We start from the raw sequence: 18,791 nt of genomic DNA, 5'->3' as shown, positions 1-18,791 counted from the left end.
TGATTTGTGTTTGGATTATTTCAAGAACTAAAGACATACACCCAGATGGTTGGCGATTTGCCTAACATACTTGAAAAAGAAAACAACAGAAAGTTGCACACTATATTACACCCAGTGATTTTATTGGGTTCCAGTAATAGTGTATGAATTTTTTATATGTTGATGATAATATATCCCATTCCCATAAATCTTTATATTGATAGCCCCGTTGAGAATCAAACTCTCAACCCTGTCATTGCTAGCACCATGCTCTAACCAACTGAGCCACAATGAGAAACAATAGATTTAAACTGAACTGACACGCTATACCCCTCTCTCTACATCAGATCCTGGTGCACCTGGGCCTGTTGACCAAGGAGTCGGGCTTCAAGATTGCAGAGAACGCCTTCAGTGGGGGCCCCCTGGGGGAGCTGGTGCAATGGAGTGACCTCATCACCACCCTCTACCTGCTGGGCCACGACGTACGCATCTCCGCCTCCCTGGCCGAGCTCAAAGAGTGAGTCCGTTGAGTGTGTGTGTGCACCCCTCGGACACATCTGGGTGGTGTTCAGTGCAGAGTACCGTAGCAAAACGGTTAAAATGTTTTCCAACGAAAAAATTATAAAGGGCGTTTCTTATTGAACAATTCTAGGATCATAATGAATAAAATTATATGGACAGGTTAGGATTTCATCCCAGATCATCAGCACTCCTACTCTGAGACGCTTTATGGGATACAGGCCCAGGTCTCCCCTGTCCATGTAGTCTTCATTGTGATCTAAAAGGCGAAACTGATCCTAAATCAGCAGCACTCCTACTCTGAGATGCTTGATACATACAGCCCCAGGGATTACCTCCCCAAAGTCACCTATGGAATGAGCAGAAGTATAACTTCACAATACAGCTAAAGCTAGTGTAATGTGAGGTGGTTGCAACCCACCTGCAATAACTACCACATGTTCTTTGTGTACTCTAGTCCTGCTTTGTTAGGTAAAACCTGTCTCAAATTACTTCCTACTTGAATAATCAAATCAAACTTTATTTGCCACATGCGCCGAATACAACAATTGTAGACTTTACTGTGAAATACTTACTTACAAGCCCTTAACCAACAGTGCAGTTCAAGAAGAAGTAAATATTTACCAAGTAGGCTAAAAAAGAAAGTTATAATAAAAAGTAACACTTAAATAACAATAACGACGCTAAATACAGGGCGTTCCGGTACCGCTTGCCGTGTGGTAGCAGAGAAAACAGTCTATAACTTGGGTGACTGGAGTCTCTGACAATTTTATGGGCTTTCCTCTGACACCACCTATTATATAGGTCCTGGATGGCAGAAAGCTTGACCCCAGTGATGTACTGGGCTGTTCACACTACCCTCTGTAGCGCCTTACGGTCAGATACCGAGCAGTTGCCATACCAGGCGGTGATGAAACCCGTCAGGATGTTCTCGATGGTGCAGCTGTAGAACCTTTTGAGGATTCTGGGGGCCCATGCCAAATCTTTTCAGTCTCCTGAGGGGGAAAAGGTTTTGTTGTGCCCTCTTCACGACTGTCTTGGTATGTTTGGACCATGATAGTTTGTTGGTGATGTGGACACCAAGGAACTCGACCTGCTCCAATACAGCTGCGTCAATGTTAGGTGTTAGGCCTGTTCAGCCCACCTTTTCCTGTAGTCCACGATCAGCTCCTTTGTCTTGCTCACATTGAGGGAGAGGTTGTTGTCCTGGCACAACACTGCCAGTTCTCTGACCTCCCTATAGGCCGTTCCATCGTTGTCGGTGATCAGGCCTACTGCTGTTGTGTCTTCAGCAGCAGGTAGCCTAGTAGTTAGAACATTGGGCCAGTAACCGAAAGGTTGCTCGTTCGAATCCTCAAGCTGACAAGGTAAAAATCTGTCATTCTGCCCTTGGACAAGGCAGTTAACCCACTGTTCATAGGCCATCATTGTAAATAAGTATTTGTTCTTAACTGACTTGCCTAGTTAAATAAAGGTTTAAAAAAAAACGTGATGATGATGTTGGAGTCATGTTTGGCCACAAAGTCGTGGGTGAACAGGGAATACAGGAGGGGACTAAGTACACACCCCTGAGGGGCCCCAGTGTTAAGGATCAGCGTGGCAGACGTATTGTTGCCTACTCTTACCACCTAGGGGTGGCCTGTCAAGAAGTCCAGGATCCAGTTGCAGAGGGAGGCGTTTAGTCCCAGAGTCCTTAGTTTAGTGATGAGCTTCATTGGCACTATGGTTTTGAATGCTGAGCTGTAGACTATGAACAGCATTCTCACATAGGTGTTATTTTTGCCCAGGGGAGAAAGGGCGGTGTGGAGTGCAATTGAGATTGCTTCATCTGTGGATCTGTTGGGGCGGTATGCGAATTGGAGTGGGTCTAGGGTGTCCAGGAGAATGCTGTTGATGTAAGCCATGACCAGCCTTTCAAAGCACTTCATGGCTATCGATGTGAGTGCCACGGGGCGGTAATCATTTAGGCAGGTTACCTTCGCTTCCTTGGGCACAGGGACTATGGTGGTCTGCTTGAAACATGTAGGTATTATAGACTCAGTCAGGGAGAGGTTGAAAATGCACATGTGATATGCTGGTAAAAATTTTGTAAAACTGATTTAAGTTTGCCTGCGTTAAAGTCCCCGGCCACGAAGAGCGCCGTTTCTGTGTGATCATTTTCTTCTTTGCTTATGGCCAGAAAGAGTTAGTTGAGAGCGGTCTTAGTGCCAGCTTCACTTTGGTGGTAAATAGACGGCTACGAATAATACAGATGAGAACTCTCTTGGTAGATAGTGTGGTCGACAGCTTCATAAGGTACTCTACCTCAGGTGAGCAATACCTCGAGACTTCTTTAATATTAGACATCGTGCACCAGCTGTTATTGACAAAAAGACACCAGAGGTAGCATCCCTGTTCTGCCAGTGCATGGACAATTCTGCCAGCTCTATATTGTGAGTTTTTACTTTCAGCCACGTCTCGGTGAAACATAACATGTTACAGTTTTTAATGTCTCGTTGGTAGGATAATCTTAATAACAGGTCATCAATTGTATTTTCTAACATTACACGTTAGCAAGGAGAATGTAAGGCATTTGGGAGTTTACTCGCTCGCCTCCGGATTCTCAGAAGGATCCCCGATCTGCGTCCCCTTTTCTGGCATCTTTTCTTCACGCAAAAGGCGTGGCTCTGGGCCTGTTCCAGTCAAAGAAGGATATCCTTCTCGTCGGACTCGTTAAAGGAAAACAAGTCATTTTCTTTCAGTGTTGAGTAATCGGTTTTCTGATGTCTAGAAGTTATTTTAGGTCGTAAGAGACGGTAGCAGTAACATTATGTACACAATAAGTTTTAAAAAATAAGTTGCGCAAAAAAAGAAAAAAATTGCACAATTCGTTGGGAGAATGTAAAACGTCAGCCATGTTCTGTGGCGCCACTTGTTTAATAAGAGGTGTTTACTATGTGTAAACAATCCATAGTTTTCTTCTCTTTGTTTGTTGTGTATTTTCATGTTGTTGCTCTCTTTAAAAAGTATATTTATTACAATACAACATTTATTGTACATGTTACAGTGAATTTAAAACTGTTCTCAACCCCGGAGCCCTGGTCAAAAGTAGTGAACTGTATAGGGGAATATGGTGCCATTTCAGATACACCCTGTGGGTCCTAACTAAGCCCACTCCCTCTCTTCGTGCAGGATCATGAGGAGAGTGATGGGGAACAAGTCCAGCTGCCCCACCCAGGGGGACAAGGTGGTGGAGCTCATCTACATTGACATTGTGGGCCTGACCCAGTTCAAGAAGACACTGGGGCCCTCCTGGGTCCACTATCAGTAAGTACTCCATATCATCAACTCTGTCTGTGTGTCTGTGTGTGTGTGATAGTATTTATACACACCCACGTCATCCATAAGTTATGGGCTGGGATGTGTGATATTTTCTTTCTTTCTTTTTAAAATTGAACCTTAATTGAACTAGACAAGTCAGTTAAGAACACATTTTTATTTACAATGACGGCCCAACCCGGCCAAACCCTATAACCCGGAAGACGCTGGGCCAATTGTGCGCTGCCCTATGGGACTCTCAATCACGGCCGGTTGTGATACAGCCTGGAATCTAACCAGGGACTATAGTGACGCCTCTAGCACTGAGATGCAGTATCTAGCTAACAATTCTTGGACCCTGGGTCTCGACCCCGCCCTGTGCAACTGGGTACTGGACTTCCTGACGGGTCGCCCCCAGGTGGTGAGGGTAGGCAACAACATCTCCACCCCGCTGATCCTCAACACTGGGGCCCCACAAGGGTGCGTTCTGAGCCCTCTCCTGTACTCCCTGTTCACCCACGACTGCGTGGCCACGCACGCCTCCAACTCAATCATCAAGTTTGCGGACGACACATCAGTGGTAGGTTTGATTACCAACAACGACGAGACGGCCTACAGGGAGGAGGTGAGGGCCCTTGGAGTGTGGTGTCAGGAAAATAACCTCACACTCAACATCAACAAAACTAAGGAGATGATTGTGGACTTCAGGAAACACCCCTCTATCCACATCAATGGAACAGTAGTGGAGAGGGTAGTAAGTTTTAAGTTCCTCGGCGTACACATCACAGACAAACTGAATTGGTCCACCCACACAGACAGCATCGTGAAGAACCTCAGGAGGCTGAAGAAATTCGGCTTGTCACCAAAAGCACTCACAAACTTCTACAGATGCACAATCGAGAGCATCCTGTCGGGCTGTATCACCGCCTGGTATGTCAACTGCTCCGCCCACAACCGTAAGGCTCTCCAGAGGGTAGTGAGGTCTGCACAACGCATCACCAGGGGCAAACTACCTGCCCTCCAGGACACCTACACCACCCGATGTCACAGGAAGGCCATAAAGATCATCAAGGACAACAACCACCCGAGCCACTGCCTGTTCACCCCGCTATCATCCAGAAGACGGGGTCAGTACAGGTGCATCAAAGCTGGGACCGAGAGACTGAAAAACAGCTTCTATCTCAAGGCCATCGGACTGTTAAACAGCCACCACTAACATTGAGTGGCTGCTGCCAACACACTGACTCAACTCCAGCCACTTTCATAATGGGAATTGATGGGAAATGATGTAAAATATATCACTAGCCACTTTAAACAATGCTACCTAATATAATGTTTACATACACTACATTATTCATCTCATATGTATATACTGTACTCTATCATCTACTGCATCCTTATGTAATACATGTATCTCTAGCCACTTTAACTATGCCACTTTGTTTACAAAAGCGTCTGCTAAATGGCATATATTATTATTATATTATCTCATATGTATATACTGCACTCGATACCATCTACTGTATCTTGCCTATGCCGCTCTGTACCATCACTCATTCATATAACTTTATGTACATATTCTTTATCCCCTTACACTTGTGTCTATAAGGTAGTAGTTTTGGAATGGTTAGCTAGATTACTTGTTGGTTATTACTGCATTGTCGGAACTAGAAGCACAAGCATTTCGCTACACTCGCATTAACATCTGCTAACCATGTGTATGTGACAAATAAAATTTGATTTGATTTAGATCGCTGCGCCACTCGGGAGTGTGTGTGATGATGTTGTTAATTTAGGCAGATTGAGATCTAATGGAGTTGTCATAAAATGTCTTAGTTCAAGTATGAATATCCTAGTTTTTGTATCCAATGAGTTTCCTAGTATCCTCATTTACGTCTGTCACGTGATGAGGTCTCTTTGGAATCCGCATCCTCCTTGCTGCTTTGACTAATCTGGAAGTGGTAACATTTCATTTCATTTAAGTCATTTAGCAGACGCTCTTATCCAGAGCGACTTACAAATTGGTGCATTCACATTGTCAGGCTCTTTGTCTGTGTCCCTCTGAGTCTCCCGAGGCTGTGTCCCTCCCTGTAGGATGCCAAACCTTGCTGAGGCACGTTGTCAGAGGGTTCGCCCACTACTCATTTACTGATTGGAGAGCAACGGAGAGAGGTTGGCAGGATGAAAAGAGGCCTATTTTTTTGCAGCTCATTTGATACTTGGTGGGGTAGCTATTCAGGTGACAAAGATCCAGGCACAGAGGGGGGGGGGGCAGATGTGATTTACACACTCATTATCATCTGAATGAGAAGGCTGAAACCCAGGCTGGATTTACATTTTAGTAATTTAGCAGATGCTCTTATCCAGAGAAACTTAGAGTAGTGGGTACATACATTTTCATACTTTTTTCTCATACTGGTCCCTTGTGGGAATCGGACCCACAACCCTGGTGTTGCAAGCGCCATGCTCTACCAATTGAGTCACACGGGACCCCAGATCAGATTCGGGGGGCCATGCAGACCAGACCGAGGTGGGCCAGCTCCTCCTGCCTTTATGGGTGGATGGGTTTTTCTTCTGGAAGCCCCTATTTTTTTTAAGCTAACAAAAGTCTTCAGGTCTTATGCAAGGTTAGTCATCAAGCAAGCTCACTATCATGAGAATCACCTCTGTTTCAGTGGCTATCATCAAACTGTTCTCTCTCACTGGGCTGAAATTGCGTTGTGTACACAGAATCAACCTTTATACAGACTGTGTGGTCGTAATGCAGGATCCAGCTGGCATTTTCATGAGTGCATTGATTAATTCCTCGTTATACATATTGGTGAAGACATTTACATTTGGCCACTTCATTCAGTGTTGATTTTGTGACGTGCACTTCCAGGAAGGTTAAAAGATGCCACTGTTTTACTGTAACTTCAGACAACTTCTGTTGAATGTGCATTTTAGATTTTTAAACTGACTAGTCACGTAGTGGAACTGTTTTGGTCTCGCCCATAGTCTAACCCTGTCTTGTTTATGTTCTTCTTGCATATGTCCTCTCCTTCCTCCTTGTCTATCCAGCTCTTTCCCTCTCCACTTAAAGTGATGCTTCAGAACATTTTGTATAATTTCAGCCAGTAGTTTTGAAAAGGGTGCTCACCAGCCAAAACGGGTCCCTATATTTTTTTGTGTGCTACGTCATCCAATTGTGTACTATGTGATTCATTACGTATGTTATGTTATTTTTTGCAATTCCTATAATATGTTACAAATCCAATTCGTACAATATGTTACAAATTTGTCGTGCTTATGATCCTGGACTGCATCATTAAGTGTCTTTCATTTTCCAGCCTCTCCAGAACAGCTTCTAATATAGAACAATTCTACATTGTGGATGCTACCATGATTACGGATAGTCCTGAATGAATCGTGAATAATGATCAGTGGGAAAGTTAGACGCACAAATATCATAACCCCCAAGACATTCTAACCTCTCACCATTACAATAACAGAGGAGGTTAGCATCGTTGGGGAGTATGATATTTATGCGTCTAACTTTTCCACTCATCATTATTCACGATTCATTCAGGACTATCCGTAATCATGGTAGCATCCACATTCATGTAGAAGTGTTCAGAAACATATTATATTCTTATTTACAATAAAAAGTGACTCCAAAATGACAAATACATTATTTACCATTCATTTCTATTGGGCACAAAATAATCACGAATGTAGAAGTGTTAAAAAAAATATTATATTCTTATTTACAATAAAACCTCATAGTCATTGTATAATTTCAAATCCAAAGTGCTGGAGTACAGAGCCAAAACAACAGCACATGTATCACTGTCCCAATACTTTTGGAGCTCACTGTAGTCCACTAGTTTTGACCAAAGCCCTGTGGTACACTTGTCAAAAGTAGTGCACTGCACTATATAGGGAATAGGGTGCCATTAGGGAGCAGTCTGAGTCTCAAGAGGGAAGAGAATTTGAGAGCGAGGATTGTGTTCCAAGGCCAAAGTGGAAGTGAGTGTGGTTGTTCAGGGCAGAGAAAGGACTGTAGGGAGAATCTCAGTGATCGACTCAGCAGTATTAGTCGTTTTAGAATTGAATGAGCCTCTCCTGTCCTGTCACTCTTCTTCCCTCTTGCGCACACACATGCAAGCAGGCACACACACACACACACACACACGCACACGCACGTGCGCACACACACATATGCATGCACATACACACATTCACTCTGTCTTTCTCTCTCTTTCTGTATCGATCTATGTATTGGTCTATCACTCTCACTGCAGAAAACCAATTCTTGCTTCAGTCATCGTCAGTCATCGTATCAACTATAATCGTTATTTGCTGGCTATAATACGCTATCATTTCAGTTTGTCTAATTCTCAATTCTACATGGAAATCATTATAAACACACGACGATGATATCGTAAATGTGACAGTTTTGTACTCCTTGCCACTGATCCAGTCTACAACAATCTAATTTGAAAGAGTATTTCACCTCAATCTCTTTCTCTCGCATCATCTCCTAAGAATGTTGTACTGCGTCTGACTATACCCAAGTGTCAGGCAGGGTAGCCTAGTGGTTAGAGCGTTGGACTGGTAACCGGAAGGTTGCGAGTTCAAACCCCTAAGCTGACAAGGTACAAATCTGTCGTTCTGCCCCTTAACAGGCAGTTAACCCACTGTTCCTAGGCCGTCATTGAAAATAAGAATTTGTTCTAAACTGACTTGCCTGGTTAAATAAAGGTAAAATAAAGTCTCACTAGTCTTAAGTTTCCTCATTGTGAATCCATTTACCATATTTCCTGAGCATCTTGAGAAGACACACACAGTCACACACACACACACACACACACACACACACACACACACCATCTGCGAAACATCTGCGTGGTCAGGAGTGGCCTTGCCCGGGCTGCCAGACTGAGCTTAGCCGACCCCTCTGGTACTCCTGGCCCCTCATCAATTTGATTAATACTCATTATTACACCTCCACCAATCAGATGAGTATGTTGGGCTCTGTCCAGAAGGATTAAAGATGGAAAGGAATAGTGGTGAAGCATAGCCAGGTGTTTATTTTTAGGCTTTAGACATTTTTGTTTGGTCTCGGGGGGGGGGGACTTATTATCTGAAAAAGCATGTGTCAGGGAGACTGAAAGATAGGGACTCTGAGAGAGGGTGACTGAAAGAGAGAGAGCTAGATAGATGGAGAGAGAGAAAGCTAAAGACTGAGGGAGGGTGACTGAAAAAGAGAGCTAGAGAGAGAGAGAAAGCTAAAGACTGAGAGAGGGTGACTGAAAGAGAGAGAGAGAGCTAGATCGAGAGAGAAAGCTAAAGACAAGGGGGGGCTGGCAGAGAGGGACTGAGAGAAAGCGAGAGAGAAAAGGTCAGGAATGTGTCATTCCATTCCACATAACATCCTTTCTCTGGTCCTCTAATTAGTCATGATGTGTAACCTTTACTGTTCCCGTCTGATCAGTAGGAAGCTCTCTCTGTGCTTTGTACACTATCTGTGACCATGCTGAAGGTATGGAAAATATAGGCATCATGTAATTCATTAACCATTTATTAGTGGTTGAGACACAGCTGTAAGTGTGTATTAATGCTATAATTGCATATAATGTGTATTACAGATGTATACTAACACTATAATGTGGTGTGTGACAGGTGTATGCTGCGGGTTTTGGATTCCTTCGGCACAGAGCCCGAGTTCAACCACGCCCACTATGCTCAGTCCAAGGGCCACAAGACCCCCTGGGGCAAGTGGAACCTCAACCCCCAGCAGTTCAACACCATGTTCCGTAAGTACCACCTCATGGTTCTGGGGTACAGATCTAGGATCAGCTTCTCCTCCCTAATCCTAACCTTAACCATTAGTGGGGGAAATTCAACAACTTCACCCTACTCCCACCTAATGACAGGGATTGTTCATAAGGCACCAAATGGAAGCAAATGGTCTTAAACAGTGAGGGGGAACCTGTACTCATCCAAGAAAAAGAAAAGGTTTTTACATTTAATCTTTATTTAACTAAGAACAAATTCTTATTTACAGTGACTGCCTACACCGGCCAAACCCGGTGGGCCAAGTGTGCCCTGCCCTATGGGACTCCCAGTCATGGCTGGTTGAGATACAACCTGGATTCGAACCAGGGTGTTTGTAGTGATGCCTCAAGCACTGAGATGCAGTGCCTTAGATCGCTGCGCCACTCGGGAGCCCAATAAGACACAGTAATTTTTGTTTTCCGTTGCAAAACACGTTAAGTTTTCTGTTATGTGCCCTAATGAACACGACCCAGGGGTGGGGAGGGAGATTCCACCACCCCAGGGGGTTTGAACCTTTTCCCCATGGCTGATGGAAAGTAAAATGTTACCCAGAATGAATGAATACCTCTCTCCGGTCTCAGTTTCAGTGGTTTGGCCCACGTCAGGCTGGAATAGCAGACCAGCCTCAATAGACCCTTTGTGTTGCGGATAGAGTATGCCATTCTCATACGACGCAGGTCTTTTCATGTCATCCAGTTTACTAGCTGCAAGGGTTAGATGATATCTGTAACTAATCAAACGGACATCGGTAACACCATGAGTTCGAAATGAAACACAGATTTGTTCCGGTGCATCGGGCATGTTGGATTTGTGTCCCCTTCTCTTGCCTATGGAGAAACATTCACCTTATCCCCAGCGTATTGTTTTATATCCTGTCATTACTGCTCTGTTTCCAGGCTTAGGGGAAGTCATTGTATCTCACACTTGCAGTTGTGTCACAACAACAATGGGGCTTGAATAAACAAAACTTGTATTTTCAATATGTTTAACTCTGAGGGTTGGATTTCCTTCCATCCTAAGACTAAGATGTAACAGAGGACATTAAGACAAAGAAGGCGCAACGGGAAATCAATCCTAGCCCTGGGTTCCATTCATTACCATTAAGTAGTCTTGCATAAATCACTGGATAAAGGGTGCAGACGAGGGAAAGCGATGAGACAGGAGAAAGCGCCCTGGCCAATGAGACAGGAGAGGGAAAGGGCTCTGGCCAATGAGACAGAAGAGGGAAAGGGCTCTGCCAATGTGACACGAGAGGGAAAGGGCTCTGCCAATGTGACACGAGAGAGAAAGGGCTCTGGCCAATGAGACAGAAGAGGGAAAGGGCTCTGCCAATGTGACACGAGAGGGAAAGGGCTCTGCCAATGTGACACGAGAGAGAAAGGGCTCTGGCCAATGAGACAGAAGAGGGAAAGGGCTCTGCCAATGTGAGCATTTCTCCTTTGCAAAGATAATCCATCCACCTGACAGGTGTGTAGTAGGGTTGCAAAAATCCAGGAATTTTCAATAAATTCCAGGGAAAACCAGGAAATTTATTGAAAGTTCCCAGAATTTTTAAAACCCTACAGGTATGTCATATCAAGACGCAAAATAAACAGCATGATCGTTACACAGGTGCCCCTTTATGCTGGGGACAATAAAAGGACACTCCAAAATGTGCAGTTTTGGTATACAACACAATGTCAAATATGTCTGAAGTTTTGAGGGCGTGTGCAATTGGTATGCTCACTGCAGGAATGTCCACCAGACCTGTTGCCAGAGAAATTAATGTTAAATTCTCTACCATAATTTGGGTAGAGAATTTGCCAGTATGTCTAACCAGCCTCACAACTGCAGACTATGTGTAACCATGCCATCCCACGACTGCCACATCCAGCTTCTTCACCTGCGGGATCATCTGAGACCAATCACCCAGACAGCTGATAAAACTGTGGGTTTGCACAACCAAAGTTTTTCTGCACAAACTGTCAGAAACCGTTTCACGGAAGCTTATCTGCGTGCTCGTCGTCCTCACCAGGGTCTTGGCCTAACTGCAGTTTGGCGTCGTAACTGACTTCAGTGGGCAAATGCTCACCTTCGATGGCCACTGGCACACTGGAGAAGATGGATGAATCCTGGTTTCACCTGTACCGGACAGATGGCAGACCGCGTGTAGGGTGTTGTGTGGGTGAGCTGATGTCCGGTTGTGAACACAGTGCTCCATGGTGGTGGGGTTATGGTTGGGCAGGCAAAAGCTACGGACAGCAAACACATTTGCATTTTACTGATGGCAATTTTAGTGCACAGAGATGCCTCCATCACCTCATGTTTTAGCATGATAATGCACAGCCCCATGTCTGTACACAATTCCTAGAAGCTGAACATGTCCCAGTTCTTCCATGGCCTGCATAATCACCAGACATGTCACCCATTGAGCATTTTTGGGATTCTCAGGATCGACGTGTACGTCAGTGTTCCAGTTCCCGACAATATACAGAAACTTCGCACAGCCATTGAAGAGGAGGGGTACAACACTCCACAGCCACAATCAACAGCCTGGTCAACTCTATGCGAAAGAGATGTCGCACTGCATGAGGCAAATGGTCACCCCAGATACTGACTGGTTTTCTGATCCACTCCCCTACCTTTTTTTCAAGCTATCTGTGACCAACAGATTCATGTCTGTATTCCCAGTCATGTGAATTCCATCTATTTTTATTTAGCCATTATTTAACTCGGAAAATCTGTTAATTAAGAACAAATTCTTATTTACAATGACGGTCTAATGAATTGACTTCAATTGACTGATTTCCTTATTTGAACTGCAACTCAGTAAAATTGTTGATTGTTGCATGTTGCGTTTATATTTTTGTTCAGTGTACATATCTGCCAAACGTGATACTTTTTCTATCATGCAAATGAAGCCAGATGGTACATACAGGTTATTCATTGTCTGTAGTGAGATTTGATGATTGGTTTGGAACCAGTCACACTCCCTGTTCACACGGGCAAGAGATTCGTTCTGCACGATGCCCTCCCAGTTGGCGAATGTGTGAGCAGGGTTTCAAGGGTCATGTTTCACTGGCCTGAATTGTGTGTGTGTGTGTGTGTGTGTGTTTGAGGGTTCTGCTGGACCACTCTCCTACATCCATCCCTGGCCATCCATCTGTACAGTTATAAACAGGCAAAGGGATTAACACACCCCCTTCAGTGAGCAAATGTTTCCCCTGCTCTTGCTCCAGCTGGTACATGACTTAGCCTGGCTGTTCTGTTACTCTGGCTCTTGGCTTCCATCACCTGGCCAGGGCTGGCGTACACAAACACATGCAAGTCCATTTCCAAGTGGACTAATGTATAGGCCCGTCCCATATGGCACCCTATTCCCTATATAATGCACTACTTTTGACCAGAGCCTTGTCAGACATAGTGCACTATATAGGAAATAGGATGCCATTTGGGACGGATATGTGTGTTCTGGGAGTGAGCACTTCATATGTTTTAAAGTTCTAAGAACAAACCAAAACTATCGTAAGTTTAAAGTGTTATTAGTTGTATGTACGGTATACGCATGGTGTACATTGTTGTGTCTTTGGCTATGCCAGATTAAGTGATATGACATGCTATTCTATAGAATAATTTCGCCGTAATTAATATTACCTGATGGAGCTAATCATATAAATGTAATTAACTAGAGTCTGGGCACCACGAAATAATATTTATAGAGCTGTTATCTTCCGAATAAACTCTTGAAGACCTAGTAATATTTTACATCAATAGCAGTCAATATTAATCGTCACCTTAATTCTTGGTTGTAAATTGTAAATTCTTGGTTATTTTCACGAACCCTGGCTAAAAAGTTGAATCAGCAATGCAAAATTGGGTTTAATTATTTATTTACTAAATACCTAGCTAATCACACAGAATTACATATACAAAGAATGAATTATACCTAGATTACAAATTATATCATAAAGGAAAACGTCCCTAGCGGGCGGAACAGATATGACGGCTGGTTACACAAAAGAAAAGGGCTGGGTTTGAGTGAAAGAGCGGGAAGACTGAGGACCAAAGGAAGACGCTGTGCTATCGTAAATATAGTATTTTATGCATTCTAAATTACCACCCATTTGGAAAAGGAAAATGCAATAAATATTTACTCTGAGCTGCACTTCGGTATGTTGGTGGTAGATGGAAGGACGTGTTGCCAAACCAAGTCCTTTGTCCTTTGAAGAATGTCTCTTGTGGTCAAATTGGATACGTTGTAGTAACATCGTTGTGCGATAGACGGGATACTCTGTCTGTTCCTTCCTAACCCTCGTTTGCAGCTGCTGTTGCTAACTGAACGGCTAGGAGGTATCACTTCTGTAGTGAATAAGAGTTCAAAGTTCATACCATTCGCAACCAAAGCTCACACTGATGTTTGCTTCATTCTGTAGTTATCTGAACCATTCTGACATCGGACCGTCGTCCTCACATCCTCGGAACAGGAGGTTATATTTTCGTCAAGGGCTTATATAGTGGAGGGAGAAGAAGGGTCTGTTTCATAGTTTACAACCTATGTCTCTTCACGTGGGCGGGCCACTGAGTCGGGCCTAATTCACTCATGAAAACCCAATTCTTACATTTTAGAAGCTAAAATCATATTTCATCCCATCACGAATAATTTCATATTCAAACATTTAAATTGAACAACAATTCCATGTGAATCCGATAACTCTGATGTGTAGACTTTATACTGTAGAGTTTGTCATCTTATTATTGATCAGAATGTCTCAGATGACAACCGGACTGACATCATATCCATTAAGTACCACTGCATATGTTCAATTGGTCGGATTACCAGAATATGGTTAATTTCCCCCCACCTTCTGATGTTCCCAGAATCTCTATGTTAACCAAGGGGTTTCCAAATGTAACATCAGTAGGGTAGAGAGAGGAAAAAGGGGGGAGAGGTATTTATGACTGTCATAAACCTACCCCCAGGCCAACATCATGACAACATCGTCCAGCAAAATGCTTACTGGCAGGTTCCTTCTCGACAATGTAACAACAAGAAATAATAAAAGATAAGAATACAAACTCAAATCGCAGTAGAATAGAATACAATTTTAGCATAAGTACAATACAGGAATGCACAATTTATTGTCCAATATTTACACGTGTATTGGGGAAGGGGGGGATAGGGGGAAAGTGTATAAATTGAGCAGTATAATAAGAGTCTGGTAGCAGCGTTTGGGATGTGTGTGCATGAGTGAGCGTCCGTGCGTGCAGGAGTGAGTGAGTGCATGTATGGTACGGTGCAGAGAATTCGAGCAGATCCCTTTGATGTGGGAAATGCATTGACTTGCATACACCAACCACTGTCCATGGTTTGATGTTTTCCATACCCAACTCCTGAGATGACACTGCAGTATTCTGGAGATGTAACTTAAGTTAACTCTACTTTGTCTGTCAGAGTTCACAGGGACAGGTATCAGGGGCTGTATGCATCAATCATTTCAGAGTAGGACTGCTGATCTAGAATCAGTTTTCTCTTTTATCATATTTAATAAGATTTCATGGAAACAGGGGACCTGATCCTAGATCAGTGCTCATACTCTGAGAGGCTTGGTGAATATGGGCCCAGGAGCACAGCGCAATGGAGCATTTAGAGGTCTTCAGCCAAGGTTGTCTAGTCTAGTCTTCTCTGTTTGTGTTTAGAAGACCAGCCCTGGGTGGGGTTTACCAGGTGCCAAACAGAAGAAAACTAACTAAAACAAGGACTGCTATTCCTGGACTTGTCCAACAAGAAACCTTAATTTCCATTTTCCATTGCAAAGCGTAAATACAAATATTTGTTGCGTGCCCTAATGAACACATCCCGGCTGTTGTCAGAGGGAAACTCCCCCCTGTAAAATGCTGAAGTTGATTACAGTGATGTTTATCTCTTCCTAGCCTCTGCCGAGTCCCCAACAACCCGGATGTTCCGTTTTCAGGGGAAATGTCAAGAGAGCCTGTGACGCGACTTCCGCTTTTGGACATTAACAAGGAGGCACTCCATCTTAACTCCTCCACATTTACTGGATTGAACAGTGCCGAAGAGAACCACCCCCGACTAGTTATTATTATTTTTTCTTCTTGTCAAGACCAGTATGTAGGGGATGTAGTTTCAGGTGTGTCTTTTACGCCTGCTACGTTAGGTTGATCTACTCTAGACTAAATGCACGCCCCTTCAAACCTCTGCCTCTGCATTTCCCCTCTGCTTGTTTGTTTTCATTTAGGTCATTTCAGTTCAGTGTTTATAATCTTAATAATGTTCCACAAGTTCTGAATAGGGAAACTAAATGTCGAACTGAAATTGTCTTGGTAGATCAAAAGCTGTCTCTGTATGTCCAGCCAATTGTATTTTTAATATAATTTCACGTTAAGGCCTATCAAAACTTATGCAGAATAGAATTTCACACTAGAATTTGTCTTTCAATTTCAACACCTTTCAATTTAACATTCATTAAACCCTAGAGAAAAGGACATGCCTCAGTGCACTCTTACATTTCTTATCAAGCAGATGGTTATTTCCTTTTTTGCCATTGCTACTTTTCCCCTTTTCATTTTAAATCTACTCTTCCACCTCAGGAAAAACATTGAACTGAATTTACCTAAATGAAAACAAACAAGCAGGGGAAATGCAGAAGCAGAGGAGGTTTGAAGGGGCGTGCATTTAGTCTAGAGTACATTAACCTAATGTAGCAGGCGTAAAAGACACACCTGCATTTCACTTTAAGGCCTATCAAAACCTATGCAGAATAGAATTGCATTTCACGCTAGAATGTTTTGTCTTTCAATTTCAACATCTTTGAATTTAACAATCAACAAGCCACGCAGAAATGCATATGGCCTCAGTGCACTTTCTTACATTTCTTATCAGCAGATGGTGTTTTCCTTTTTTGACATTTTAAAAATTCAGGCAGAAATAAACATCTGATTATGATGAATTATGGCCAGATGACAGCTGTGAAGTAGTCATCCTTCCTTGGCCAGGAGCTACGATAAGGACCCAGTGAAATGGGATGCTACAGAATGAGGGCACCGGCTGCTTTCCCTACCCCTCCTTTGATTAGGAACGGTTGCATTATTTTATCAGCATAAACTTCAGAGGGGCCAAGTCCATCGAGTAAAGCCCAGAGAGTCATCCCAAATTCCACCCTATTTCATCCTATACCCTATGAGCTGGTCCTATGGGCCCTGGTAAAAAGTAGTCCACTATACACAGCGAGTGAGGGGGACACTAAGAGTGAGGGAGAGACTGACGGGGAGGGAGATAATGAAAGTTGTAGTGATAGAGATACAGAGAGGGAGAGAGAAGATTACCTGCCAAATAATGTGAGTGCTCATCTCTAAGAACAACAGGTTCAGCCTTATCCTTTGTGCCAATGCTGCTCTGGGCTGGGCCTGCTTTGATGTTTGCATTCATTTAGCATTTTCTCCTCAATGGGATACAAAGTGCTGAGTCAGGGGGTCTCTCGCTCTCGCTCTCTCTCTCGCTCTCGCTCTCTCTTTCTTTCTCTCTCGCGCTGTCTCTGTGTGTGTGTGTGTCTCTCTCTCTCTCTCTCGATACACATAAGCCCTGGTGATAACTTAACTGAGCCTTGTGCATTCCATCCCCTTTACACCCCTCCCTGACAACGCTAGTGAATGGACAACATGCTGGCTTCCTGAGAGCGTGCGTGTGATGGGGCCGTGTGTGTGTGTACGACAACCCTATGGTAGTTAGTGAGGGTTATTCATTAAGCAGGATGTTTTCTTTTTCTTCTTCTTCTTTCTGTCCCTTATGCAAGGTATGGAGGCAACCAGTGTGGAGTGACGGCTCATAATCAGAAGGTGCTTAAGATTAATTAATTTGTGGAGTGGTTGAAAAACGAGTTTATATGACTCCAACCTAAGTGTATGTAAACTTCTGACTTAAAATGTACACTAAATGACCAAAAGTAGGTGGTCTGCTCGTCGAACATTTCATTCCAAAATCATGGGCATTAATATGGAGTTGGTCCCCCTTTTGCTTCTATACATTATTTATGTTCATAGAATTGGCAATCACTTTTCAAACTAATTGTCCTATGTTCTCCAGTAACAACACTTGGCCGTCCTCACTCGCTGCTGCTGCCTTTCTTTCTTTTTAGTGGCCAACTTTATTTGTATTTTTTAAAAATTCCAGAGGGGCACACGTACAATTATTTTGGGAGAAATGCCTACAATGATAACCCCAACCCATTTCCCCCCTCAGTCCCCATCCACCAGCCCGCATCTTCCAGCCCCACCCGGAAGCCATGTTTCCCACCTGCCAGAAGGGGATCCATGGGAAGCATTGAGACAATAGATATTCTGCCAGTTAAATCAACCGGTATAATATTCCATCTAGTAGAGGTTGGATTGATTTGAGCATTCTGTTAAAGTTTCTGGCAGTGGTTTTATCTAAGGTAGGAAATATAGTATATTTACTCCCAAATATTTAAAATTGAAAAACAAATTAGGTTTCCATAAGTAGAGTTGGAGTCCTCCATCAGGGTCTTGAGAGGCAGTAGGGAGAATTTGGTTAGGTATAACTTGAGATTAAGCTGAATTGATCTATGATCTTCTCTTTCAAATATGGCTGAGGGATAGGTATATAGTATTGTAACCATATTAATGAAATTGGCAATTTCCATATGTTCCTAGTACAGGAGGCTGCTGAGGGGAGGACGGCTCATAATAATGGCTGGAATGGAGAACATGGAAACTATGTGATTGATTGTGTTCGATACCATTCCATTTATTCCGTTCCAGCCATTAGTGTGAACCCGTCTTCCCCAATTAAGGTGCCACCTACCACCTGTGGATAATACAGCCCAAGAAGCTGTTGTTTCTGATGAAAAATCTAAGATATGTAATAGTCGATGGTTATTCGAGGATAAACACTTTAACATTTTATAGGGCTGCATGATTTGGACAAAATATCGAATTGCCTTTTTCTTTTGCCAGATATTGGAATTGAGATTATGATTTGCGATTTTCAAACACTTGGTTGAAAACTTGGTAGACATGGTTAAAACAAGTGTCAGGGTAGAGAACATCCCTTCTTAAAATGAGATCATATGAATGAATACATACTGCACTAACTGAATACAAAACCAAATGAAACCATTTTTTCCAACATCGTTATAGGCTACATATGTTAATCGATAGCA

At 43.3% G+C, this 18,791-nt stretch overlaps 1 protein-coding gene across 3 annotated transcripts in view; it reads left to right on the top strand.

The window, feature by feature from the left end:
* The window catches only part of LOC118363989 (alpha-1,6-mannosylglycoprotein 6-beta-N-acetylglucosaminyltransferase A-like), a 117,113-nt gene that overhangs the window by 63,451 nt on the left and 34,871 nt on the right, over nucleotides 1-18,791 (top strand). For all 3 annotated transcript variants that reach the window (XM_052488511.1, XM_052488512.1, XM_052488510.1), the window contains 3 exons: nucleotides 327-496; nucleotides 3,670-3,804; nucleotides 9,460-9,593. In XM_052488511.1, coding sequence (XP_052344471.1) covers nucleotides 327-496; nucleotides 3,670-3,804; nucleotides 9,460-9,593 — 439 coding nt within the window. The remainder of the gene's footprint in view (nucleotides 1-326; nucleotides 497-3,669; nucleotides 3,805-9,459; nucleotides 9,594-18,791) is intronic.

Source organism: Oncorhynchus keta, chromosome 30 (assembly GCF_023373465.1).
Source record: "Oncorhynchus keta strain PuntledgeMale-10-30-2019 chromosome 30, Oket_V2, whole genome shotgun sequence".
Taxonomy (NCBI): Eukaryota; Metazoa; Chordata; class Actinopteri; order Salmoniformes; family Salmonidae; genus Oncorhynchus; species Oncorhynchus keta.
The sequence above is the reverse complement of the archived record's forward strand: the minus strand, read 5'-3'. Positions and strand labels throughout refer to the sequence as shown.